The 12,955-nt window shown below is 41.0% G+C and overlaps 1 protein-coding gene across 1 annotated transcript; it reads left to right on the top strand.

Annotated features, from left to right (window-relative positions):
* The first annotated feature begins 3,094 nt into the window (after window positions 1-3,094).
* LOC124273173 lies at window positions 3,095-4,971 on the top strand. Its single transcript, XM_046708389.1, has 3 exons — window positions 3,095-3,354; window positions 4,668-4,862; window positions 4,900-4,971. Exons 1-3 carry the CDS (start codon window positions 3,127-3,129, stop codon window positions 4,969-4,971), a joined length of 495 nt encoding a protein of 164 aa, XP_046564345.1. The 5' UTR covers window positions 3,095-3,126.
* Window positions 4,972-12,955: the final 7,984 nt, after the last annotated feature.

Genomic DNA, 12,955 nt, shown 5'->3' with positions numbered 1-12,955 from the left:
GGCACCTTTGGACCTAAGGAATGTTAACCTCTCTTCATTTGGCTTGTTGCGCAGTCGCTTGCACATCTCCAAGGAATGTTCTGCATGACAATATAGACATGGAGATCTAAAAGCACTTTTAATTCCATTTGTCTGCTGTTCACTAGATATTGTGCGATCTGTATAACCTCCAATGTATTCCTTTCGGATTTCACATCTGTGTGTTTTGGGGATTCAAACCTCCTTGCCTTGTAATTTTCAACTTCCGACAATACAGTGGTAAATCTTGAACTTTTGTATTTGCTTGTTTTGGTTGGTTGTACTTTTTAGTCTTAGATCCTTTGTCTTCCACAATATTGCCGTACAATGGGTTGGATATTATCTCTGTATGTTCCTCCACGTATTCAGCAAGATCAATGAAATCAGCATATCTTCTTTGCTTTTCTTGGATTAAATGGGCTTGCATTCTCCATCTCCCTCAGCTTGAATGGTAGCTTCGAAACAAGAGTTCTCAAGTTGACAGGGTGATCTAACTCTCTCATATATTCAATATTGGTCATGCTGTTCTTACATCCTATTAGAAAGAGTGAGAAACTGTTCAATGCCTGAACATCTTCCGATTTCACAGGTGGCCAATTCAATGCTTTCGATGTATGCTGAAGCCACCTTTAAACGGATCTCCATATTTCTTTCTGAGAAGATTCTTTGCTGTCCAATAACAATCTTCTCGTCTCCTAAGCATACAGCTCTGCACTAATTCTATAAGGTTCCCCTTTGTGTACTGCGCTAAATAATACAACCTATCTTTCGGGTTATGAGTTTTTCTTCAATGATGTGTTCAAAAGATTGCACGAAACCATGAAATTCCAACGGATTCCACTGAATGCAGAAATATCTCTAAATGGTAACTTTGACATAAGTTGCTGCTCCATTAATAGTTCCATCAATTGGTTCTGTTTTGCTCAAGATATCATGTAATGATGTGGCTCAGACTGTGGTTTCCCTTCACCTGAACTTGGTTTTGGTTTTCCATCATTTGAAAGTGGGTTTCACCATTCTGGTTGCTAAGTCTCTAGTTGATGAGTCAAAGTTTCTAACATTGTCTCCAGTATTCTACCTCGGTGTACTTGGACGTCTCTGACTGATATGAATCTCTTTTCCTCCTTAATGTTTAAAGTATCATCCTCTGATTTACTTTCTGACTATCTTCTACTCATACTGCTTATATACCAGTGTTTTGGCTTCTGTAGCTAAGCAATTCTGCTCTAAGCTCAACTTCTTCTTTCAAGTGTCTAAGACGACTTTCTTCTTCCTCTAACATTTGCTTCTGTTTCAATACTGAAGAGCGTGCTAACAACTCTGCTCGCTTAGCTTCCGCTTTCATTCTCTTTTAGAAGCAGATGGACTGTACTGTCGACTGATAACTTCTATCCGAACAAGCATGTGAAATGCTATCTTCAGGCCTGACTACATTTGACACAATATCTATGTCTAACCTCTCTTCAGCATCCTTCAGCCAAACGTCTACTGATTCTCTGAAACTCATAAAGTCACTCTTTCTCCTAGCATACCATGTTGAAGATTCTTCTAGTTCATGTGGGCTCACTAATTCACTATGATAAGAACTGTGAGCATTATCAAATGCCTGATATTTCTCCTTCCATAATGCATATTCTGTCTGAATTCTGTCATAGTTATCAAAGCTTGACATCAATTGTAGAAGGCTATTTTCAATTGAAGTAACTTGATTCCCCAATAATCTTCTATTTTCGTTCAGTCGTGTGAGTTTGTATTCTAAGCCTTTTTCTGTTAACTGTCTCTTTCTACCACTTGCCTCCGACATGTTGGAAACTAAAAGAAATCTTCAGTCTTCGCTTTCAAAGTTAACAGGTTAACTGGTCATAAGCAATGTCAAAGTTCATGAACTAATTTTGATACCCACGGCGTACCATGTTGAATATCCAAACACACATGCTCTGTTAGTGTCAATATACTTCCCACAATGCAAGCGTGACGAATGTTTTCATTTCGAAACGACAGTTTATAAAGTTACTTCCACACCAAAATATGACTTGAATTATGTTAGTAACACTTTGAAATAGCATTTGTCTATCTTGAACTTGACTGTTACCTTCATGACACTGTATTGTTTGGCAGTGTTTAGCCTCGTGTTTTTCCGAGTCTTCAGCCGCCTGTCCTGTTTTCGTGAAACTTTCGTGACAACTGACGGGCAGGTTTTCAACCTTGTAGGTTCCACAAACGCAGGACGTTGTTCCACTTCTTTATTCAGGACCATTACAGTTACAACTCATATTTCCTATGCAAACCCTTTAAATTACGCTGTAATACGGTTGAAAACCGTGTAGCCCTATGCCCGAACGTTAGCATCTTTTTGCTTCGGCCGACCTCCCTCTCACCCCTGCCCGTGGCTCGCCTCGCCTCAACTCCCCGTCACATGACCAGTCACATGACCCATCACATGACCCATACTCTTGTTTCTAATTATAGCTCACTGCTGTCACTGTCAAACAGATGCTATAACTGGCACTTACAGGTGACAAGGCAAGGGGGTATATTAAAACAGTCCATCCCTGTAATCAGTTTATAAATAATTCCACCATATTAAAAGTACCTATATATAACAACCCAATTAAAAGAGATGTATGGCGGAACTATTAATATGAAACGTATGTTACAAAGAAAGTATACATTTTATGAATGCTTCGATGTATAAGGAATTGATGAAATATTATTTCTCTTTTCCTACTCACTTAATTCTAGAAAAGGGATTAAACATGCATTTTACCGCCATTTTCCCCTATCTGCATATTTACGTGGTATCTTCCCGGGAAGACGACATTTGGTATTACTGTGAAAATCCTTTGATGTTTCGCCGAGGTAGACATATGTTGTTTCAATGGATTAGAGAGGTGGGTTATACTATAAACTGAACTGCATAACGAGATCGGTGTTTATTGACATGATATCAACTCACTGCTTATTCATTGGCATTGATTGATTTCAACTCACTACTAACTGATTGCCTTTGACACTGATTTTAGTTCACTGATTATGTGTTAATATTTACTCACTAATTATTATGGGTATATATCCTGCTTATCCGCAACCCAATACATCACCTTCGAAATGGCAAATGAGCAGTTAGAGTACAAGTTCATTCCAACTTCACGTAGAGGGAGGTATCTCTGTGCAGATGGATACAAGTTTAGAGTGAATCGCAAACGCAATGCTGCATCGTGGACGTCATGGATGTGCCTAGACAAGAACTGCACTTCAACTATTTCTACAGTTGACGACATCATCACCAAACGTCCTGGCCAACATAACCACGGACCGGTAAATAATGACATAAAGGTGAGTGTGAGAGGAATTTTCATTCATGTGTGATGTTTACATTAATAAATGCTTCTTAATTGTGGATGGTGTATAAATAATTGTGGTGTTATTGTTTATAATTTACATGTAATTAATTAATTCATATTATGAAAAATGTATATCTATATGTATTTAATACTGTGGACATTCAATGCTATCTTGTAAAAATATACTTTCCATGAAAATAATGACATTCAATGTATATCGAATAAAAATGTGATATGTATTTTAAGGGGTGTAAATAATGGTTCGTGGGAGTATTTCATTTATTTACCGGTTAACAATTTAGTATCATCCCTGTGCTTAAAATCACACAAAATCCTTGCATGCTCCACGGATTTGTTGTCGTCTTCCCGGGGAATGAACCCTCTACGCATACAGGCAATGATTAGATGTTTTTTACAGATGCTGCTGCTGATTGAGACGTCATGTCACTGTGATCATTTAATCCTTCCCCAGTCTGTCCCTTTGTCTGAGGGAGACGACAAGTGAACTCACTCATCACTATAAAATGCTAGGATAGTTCTCCTTGGTCTTTATAGCACCTCCTGTCTGTCCTGAAGCATCTTGAATATATTGAATACAGATCTACCAAAATGGATTCTACACAGGTACACACATGAATATGTTGTAAGCCATAGCTGAACTATTCAGCTCAACTATACAGCTCAACTACACAGCCCCATACGCAAATCCCGTGCTCATAAGTGTTAATGCAAAGAAAAGTGAATGGTTTACATTGAAATAAGTTAACATGTCATGAGATGTGATACAGAAACATGTTGCGTCAGAATTCAATAACACCTATTTGCATGTCGCGTACAACACACATTAAATGCGGAAAATCTTGAATTTCATTTTGTGCCTGTATGGTAGTTTTATTCAAGTATGTTATGTCTCAACCTGTAACACCTTTCACTGAAAATTGTTTCTTTTGAAAGTTTTGATGTTTAATATAATACATGTCTGTAGACTTCCTAGACTATCGTTACTCATGCAATTTCTTGTATTATACCTTTTACCTTTCCACTTCATATATCTATCTGCCCATAGTAAGTAGAGAGAGCACATTCCATCCTTGAAATTGATGCATTCGGTTTGCGTAAAATCTGAAATTGTGGTGCTGGTTGATTGTTTACAAGGCTGACTACTGACATTGTAACTGCTTCCTGTGAGTCAGGACATGCTCACGCCCAATGGAAACTATTTAGTCGGGTAATCGAGATTGGCATTGACCAAAGCATACCCGTACACCTGTGAATATAGCATCTGCCTTCGTTATTACGTTTCAGGTTGTGCCCGAGGCTGTTCCGACTCCATCTGGAAGTGTGTTCCAAGGTCCCACGAATACGTTGTCCTCAGAGGCACAGAGAGCGCCTCCCAGACGCCGTGTTCCATTCTCCATCGAGGACATCATGAAGTCAGATGACGTCCAGACCTCAGAGCCCAGCATCACAGACAGGACTTCATTAACCAAACCAGAAGCAGCATGTGAAGGCTTCATAGCAACGACCAATCCCCAAGGATTCGGAGGCCTCAAACTTGAACATCTTCTTCGTTGTCAGATACCAGAGTCTCCGCAGACATGCAAAGTAGATGGAAAGCTCAGTCACCCTTACAGATGTTACCTTCAAAACAAAATCGAAAGATGTGAAATTCCTGCTTTTCCTGTCAGTCTTCACCACCTCCAGTCCTACCCTGAGTTACCCCTCAGTCTCCAGACCCGTACAGACACGCCCCCTACCATCCGCCTACCGATTAGCCTGTGTCCATCACACGTAGAACAACTGGATGTCCGGATTCTGAAGACGAGCACGCTTCCATCATCAAGCGATGCTTATGGTAAGATTGTCGTATTACACATACAGGGATCAAGAACCTGTAACATACTAATATTCTGTCAAAGAAATTATGTTCTCAATTTACTGTAATTATTTATGTATTAACTGATGAATTGGTTGATTCATTCATGTATGCTTTACACCAAGAGACAGTATACTATGTACTACTACGAATAAATAATATTATCCTAGTATACACACCACTGCTTTTAAGGGGGTGGGGTAGCTTAGCGTTCGGCCGTCATGCTGGAGACCCTACATGGATACGGTGGATACGGTACGTGAAGCCCAATTCTTGTGTTCCCCACCGTGATATTGCTGGGATATTGTTAAAAGCGGCTTGTTAATATGTTATTGCGTTTCCGTACATCAGCAGATGACCTCATTGATGTCGAAAGCGCCAGTCCAAACGGAAGTACAGCTTCCAGTGGTTTCTACAGCAACTCCAGCCCGACCCACAGCGCCGACAGTTCCTCCCTCTCAGGGCGAACCTCTACAGGTACTCAGGATGATCGTGGTTCCCCAAAAGGTCAGGAGGAAGATCATGTCTCTGTGGAAACATCCTCTATTGCCGAGGAAGAAGAAATTGTGTCAGAGCTGTCCTCACCAAAGACACTGGAGGAAGACTGTGTCTCCGCGAATCCGAGGAAGAACTACAACGAGAAGCAAGCGAGGAGGTTGAAGCAGGTGTTTCTGGAGAACAAATACCCTGATGTAGAGTTGTATGAAGATTTGTCCCAGGAGCTGAATATTCCAGTAAAGAGATTAAAGGTAAACATTATTTTGTAATCTGATTGTACCTTGTTACGTACATTACGTACACAATGCCAGCATAATGATGTAAAGATGATTGTTCATTTCTTCTCATTCAGTCTTCTGTAGTGATGTGACTGAAAACATTCCTCTTAATTGAGCCTTTTGTTTGACAGAAGTCATTTCTCCTTATGCGTTTCTTATGTGATGTCGAACAGCCAGAATCAGTGTACTAGTGGTGCTAATGCTGTTCTTTGAGTTACCAAATTATTCTTGTTTTTCCTCACAGGTGTGGTTTCAGAACAGGCGATCACGCAACAAGAGAACATCCGACACCAAGATGATGAACTACCCTCTCCAGCAGCAAAACATGGCGGCCATGTTGTCGTCTGCTCCAGGATACGGCTACACGCCTCCCATGATGTACCAGCCCATGTATCAGTACCCAGCACCCAACGTACCGATGATGTACCCTCCCAGTCTGTACCCAGGGTATCCCTTCCCGTTCCACTATCAGCAGTGAAGGAGCTGATCCCCCAGATAGTGCTTGTTAGACATTGAAGCGGACCTTAGGTACTGTTTTTTGTTGAAAATAACGTGAAATAAAGACAAATGAATACTGATGTTTGTCATCATGGTTTGCCGACTCTCCCCCTCTGCTACATCCGTCGCCAAGACTGTTACTGTGGGACACCCGGTGTTGGAGGTTTTTACTTCACGTCTGGTTGGTTGGTTGTTTTACGCCGCACTCGGCAATATGCCAGTGGGGTAACAGCGGTACACTTCAGGAAACCCTTTCATAATCAGGACAAACCATTTTGACTATATCATTAGGACCGCCTCCATGGCGTAGTGGTTAGAGCGTCCGCCAGGAGAGCGGATGGTCGTGGGTTCGATCCCCGGCCGCGTCATACCAAAATACGTGGTCCCTATATGGCGTTCCGCATGAATGGGTACAACGAGGCCTGGTCGGCTCGGAGTCAGTATAATGTGTCTGAGCTGGGTATTCCTGTGGCAATGAGCTAGTACATTCTGGGCTAATACAAACAGCCACACATATGCATGCACGTCGTCATTAGAGTGAAATATTCTTGAATACGACGTTAAACCCCATTTCACCTCACCTCACCTATATCATTAGCACGTGTATATGCTCAACTAAACTGACGTACAAAAGAAAGTACACACCTAGAGTTAACATTTTGAAAAACGTTTCATTGTGGCTTCCAAGTTGCAAACACTACACTATTGCGCTGTTGCCAGTGCCCCACGTCCCTGGCTGTAAAATCGACTGTTTAGTTGCTGGGTTCATGGCACGCCCAAAATGGTCGATATCCCGGGACAGTTTGAAACAATGAGCACATTTCAGGATATACACTACTCTGTCAGTCGGCAGCATGATTTTCTTTAATATTTTTAAATTTTCAGCAACAATTATTTTCAAAAACGAACATAAATCGTTATCCCTACGGTATTTCCTCGTTAAGTATTTAATACGAGTTAGTGAGCGGCAGGTGTTACTAGTAGGGTGGAAATTTCCCTCACGAACACGGTTTTCTGTGATTAGTTCATAGAATATTATTATTATTATTATTATTATTGAATATTTATGTAGCGCACATATCCACGCACTAGTACATGCTGAAGGCGCTTGTAATTATTCCGTCGATCACTGGATGTCAATCCCAAAGGCACATCTTATTATCAATCTCAACTCCCTGGGGATCATACAACTCACTGAGTTATTGCGGCTTTCTCATCCTTACGAGGTTCCCATTCACAGCTGGCACACACAGTCACAGTACTTGTCCAAGTTGATTGTCCAACGGATTCGTGGGTTCTTTTAAGTGCACAGGGTTGTGTACAGTACACTAGGGGTTGTGACATCACTGAAAGAGTCCGCACACAAAGTTGACTCCAAGGTTTTTACACCCGGTCACAGGTGGGCTCGATCCCGTCACCTCAAGTTCGTTGGATCACTAGTCTGGTGCCTTAGCCAGCTTGCCCACCACACCACATATTCATCAGTATTTGTATTTTACGTGCTGCTGATAGACTAACGTTGAGTCTCTGAATATTATAATTTTGATAGTAACACAATCCCACTTAAATTGAAAAGGAGCCCCAGTCTTGCTTGATTGTGAATTGTAGGGAGGACTATGCAGTGGGGAAAATGATATGGTTCAGGGACTGAGACAGACCATGTAACTATGTGTTTCAGCAGATATTTTAGGCTGATAATGCTTTGTCGTCACGGTTTACCTCTTGCATTTTGTACACGATCAATACCTCAACACATTTTTTCACATAGCTTTTTTGTTGTTTAACGGAATATTGAAAGAATATTGAAAGTATATAACGACTCCGTGCAAATAATGCAGTCTCGACAAGACCGTCCACTTATAGATATCATATTGAAATTGGGATGACATTATCAACCAAACCAGCGAGCCTAATCACCCTAATCCATTAATCGCTCCTTCCCAAATCAAAGTTTGCTGAATCAGTGATCAGTAAACTAATGAGTATCTTATAGTGGCTATTGTTAATTTATCTTTTTAACAGTTGACAATAGTGAGACTGGAATGACGTCATCTGACAATGGAGTAACGTGATGAAGTGACTCCTGATAGATAGCTGTAATTCGAGACCCTATCCTACTACCTCGCCACTTTGCACCGCACATCTTTAGTGAGATAAGAGGTACAGGATCAAAATGGCGTCTCTTCTCAGCTTGAGTTTATTTCTACAGGCAGACCGTGCAGTATTAACAGCAGAATAGCTTAGTCCTTGAGCAAAGAATTCCTGCAGAAAATTTAGTCCTTTGCTCAGAGGTGGTGAAATGGGACTGGTGTGCTTTGCATTGCAAAATAACAACCACTTGCGGAAATATGTCCCATATTGTCTATGATTGCAGAATAATGTCTGCAACTGGTTCCTGTATTCTTTGACCCTGTAGTCCTTCCCTGATAGTCTGAATGCTGCAAGTTTCAGCTTTCCTTGGAGTGGATGTTGCCTGTCGGGTTGGTTTGCTACCCTTAGAAGGTATTTTGACTTTGGGACAGTCTGTCAGTAAGTTCAGCAGCCTGCTGAACTGTGTTGGCCATACTAGTGCTATAATCAACACTTCGGCCTCTTCCTGTTGCATTTTCTGCAAAACCCCTCCGATAACACTGAAAGGGCAGAACATATATTCGTAAGATTGTCCCCAGAACGAGGAAAATGCATCCACAGCTTCTGCCTCTGGGTCGGGGCACCATGATACACAACGGTCTCCGATATTGTTAATGTAAGATACTGCTGTAGTGTTGTCAATTAAAAGTCTTATATGCACATTCTGTTGTTGTGAGCACAATGATTGCAAAGTTAGAAAAGCAGCAAAAAGTTCCAAAGAGTATATGTGTTTTTCACTTTCTTCCTTGGTCCACAGACAACCTGTCCTGTTCTCATCACATATCCACTCAACCCCCTCTCCCCCTCCCTCTTGTTTTTTTAAGCATCTGACATAACTGTTAAGTCTGGCTGCGTTTGCTATATGAGCTGAGGGGAATTTCCTGCATTCTCTATGCAACAAATTAGATCATCTGTACATAACTGATCAAGTTCAACTAATCCACCGAAGCTCCCTTTAGCCAATCTCTTATAAAAAAGAGGAGCGTGCTTCATTCCAAAGGTGCTTGCATTCAGTTGCCCAATAAGAGCCGACAATTCTCTGATAGAAATAACTTTGGCACTTTGACTACTTCCAGTAGCGCCTACACCTGAAAATTCCGCTGTTCTCAGGTTATTGCCAGTTTCTCTCCCAGCGGGAGCACTGTTGTCCACTTTTGGAGATGCCAATGTATCTGCCAGTTCAAAAATACTATGGCGTGTCGTCTTCACGACCTCATCGCCCAATTCTTTGTCTCCCCCGTGGCATCGCCATATTGGTAAATTCAGGCGAACAGATCACGACCCGCGGCCGTATAGGTCAGATAGCCTAGTAGCTAAACCTCGATAACACTGTCGATAAAACTCAGTGAACCGCCTCTGAAGAACTTCTTGCACACTATCCTCGTAGCATTTCCTTCGAAACACCAAAACACTGAAGATATTCACAATATTCAACTCAGTCGAAAACTTCTGATACTAACCGAATCCTATAAACATGCGTACTGATGTGATTCCTATGCGCTTGCGCACCTCTCATGGTATTCCGAAAGTACGGAATAGGGAGGTGGAATCTTAATCCAAATGTTCCGATTTATCCATCTGTTTTAAACATATTTATATTCATGAAAATGAATTGGGATTGGTAAACAAGCTTTACAACTTATGTTTATCCATTTTATCATACAATTACATTGTCCTCCATCTAACTTGTGTTTGTAGTTGCAGCATCTTCATATAGAAATGTAGCAGGATTACATTTCTTCGTAACAGAACAAAATATTGTTGTATGTATTTTGTAAGTTATTCCAAATAGAAGACACCGCCATGGTGCATCGACTGCTGCATCTTCTGGGTTGTGATCATAGGGTCATGTTCATATCTTAAACGATTTACATATTGCTGTAGCTGAAAACATGTTAAACCATTGGTACACCGATATGAACAGATATGACGGACAGTCAGTGAGTGAGTGAGTGTTATGTCACTTTTATCAATATTCCAGCAATATCACGGCGTTTGACTCCAGAAATGGGCTTCACACATTGTACCCATGTGGGGAATCGAAACTGGGTCATCGGCGTGACGAACGAACGCTTTGACCACTGGGCTACCCGATCGCCCCTATAACGTTCAGGGAGAAGGTTTAAGAGAAGAAAGCTAACATATCTGGAAAGATAATCATAAGTGTACTTTTATGTTTCAATACACTGAGATTATTTTCCGAGACATCATAAGTCATCTTTTCCATAAATGTAATTTCAAAAGCATTGTTATGCATGAACACCTTTAATACGAATACACAATGTTTTTTAGAAAGTGGTCAAATGTAGCATGTTATATATGTTTACACTTTCTTAGTTTGTGATTACACTTTTGGGTTATCCCGGGATTCGAACCCACACCCCAGAGTCAGGTACCTAACCACCATCACACAAGCCACGCTGGCTGAGCGGGTTAGACGGCTGACTTTGTGTGCTGGCGATTAGGTGCCTGACTCTGAGGGTGTGGGTTCGAATCCCGGATGGGACTCAACCCAACAAAAGTACTAGAATCTGAACTTAACTAGGATGGTGTAATCCTAAATATAATATATGTAACACTATCAATAGCTGATCAGAATAAGGATTCTTTATCGTTAATCTACATTGGTAAAGATACATGTTTGTGTTTGAATAGGCCTGATTTGGAAGGAATGCTTTGATGAGGCTCTCTGATTGTTGATGGCGTGATTTCAGTTTTATAATTACATTCCTCTTCATGCCAAATTTTAAATGTTTCTATGAAAGATAGATGCTTTCACATATATTGATCTTCACTGTGTCCATTTTCATACAGGAAAGAATGCTTTGTATTAATTGTACTGATTTATATTGGAAGTCTATATTGTTGTGTTTTCCATTGTAGAGTTTTGATTAATTTAAGACACGTGTGACGAGACAATTTGAATAAAAAATCAACGTTATTTTGTCAGTGATTAATCAGGACTAGATTTTAGTGCATGATCAGTTTTTGCCGAGTTGCATGAACCCGTTAAGTCCGTGTTAGGTTTTGTCGTAGAGGCGACTAACGAGATCGGGTGGTCAGGCTCGCTGGCTTGGTTGACACATGTCATCGTATCCCAATTGCGTAGATCGATGTTCATACTGTTGATCCCTGGAGTGTCTGGTCCAGACTCGATTATTTACAGACCACCGATATATAACTAGGATATTGCTGAGTGCGGCGTAATACTAAACTCACTCACTCAATCCCAGCAACGATGCTTGACGGCCATTATGTGAAAAGCTCGGTGACTTGGCTTCTTGACTGCATGCACCATACCACGATGTCGCCGTACGTTCTTCATAATATCAACCACTGGTTTGGCAAACCCAGGCTCGATTATGAACAAGACACCGGTTTATCGCCGGAACAATAACTCACGTAATCATAGATTAAGCGATATCAATTAAATGTCCACGACGTATACTGGAAGTTATAAATCTACTCCGGTTTACCACTTCGTCAATAAAATGAATCGTCACTACAAATGGATCAAGTGAAAGGTTTGTGAGTACAGTGGGGAAGGATTTGCAAACCTTTCGCGACCACCTCGTGATTCATGAAAACGTGCTTCTGGCAAAGTTCAAATCGTAACATCGACTTTACTTTTAGTAGAGATGTCTTTTCAACATAGGAAGTGTCTAGTCGCTTCTATTTACGACACTTTAGCAAGTTTCTATCATATTCCGTACACTTACGAGGACACTAGGCAGGGGCGTCAAATACTGGACCATGGACGCAATGAATACAAGGTTTAACTCAACTAGCCTACCCCAATGCCTTGGATCGGCTCCTGGACCCAATGACGTCGCTCGAGGACCTCACCACCCCAAGCCATTCAACAAAACACAAGCCGCTTTGTGATCAGAAGATGACTGACGTAAATAACTCATAATAAACACACAAACAATCAACGCTTCATGATGTGTCCCGGATGAGGTTAGTCAGTCAACATTAATTACATCAGTGTCAACAGTACTGATATTAGATAATATAGTAGTAATTCCTGCGTTAACCATATTTTACTTAATCCAATGCTTGACAAAATATTTTTAACCTGATACGCCAATTTTTGACACCACGGACCTCACCATCCCACACCATTCTACAAAAACACAAGCCGCTTTGTGATCAGATGAGTGACGTAAGTAACTCACTCATAATAAACACACAAGCAATCAACGCTTCACAATGTCCCGGATGAGGTTAGTCAGTTAAGATTAATTACATCAGTGTCAATAGTACTGAGTAACGGGTGAGTCTTGGTGAGTAAAGATGACTTGCTGAATAGA

Source organism: Haliotis rubra, unplaced genomic scaffold, assembly GCF_003918875.1.
Source record: "Haliotis rubra isolate DU_JTF1 unplaced genomic scaffold, ASM391887v1 Scf1774, whole genome shotgun sequence".
Lineage (NCBI taxonomy): Eukaryota > Metazoa > Mollusca > Gastropoda > Lepetellida > Haliotidae > Haliotis > Haliotis rubra.
Note: the sequence above shows the minus strand (reverse complement) of the source record. Positions and strands in the feature narration are given on the sequence as shown.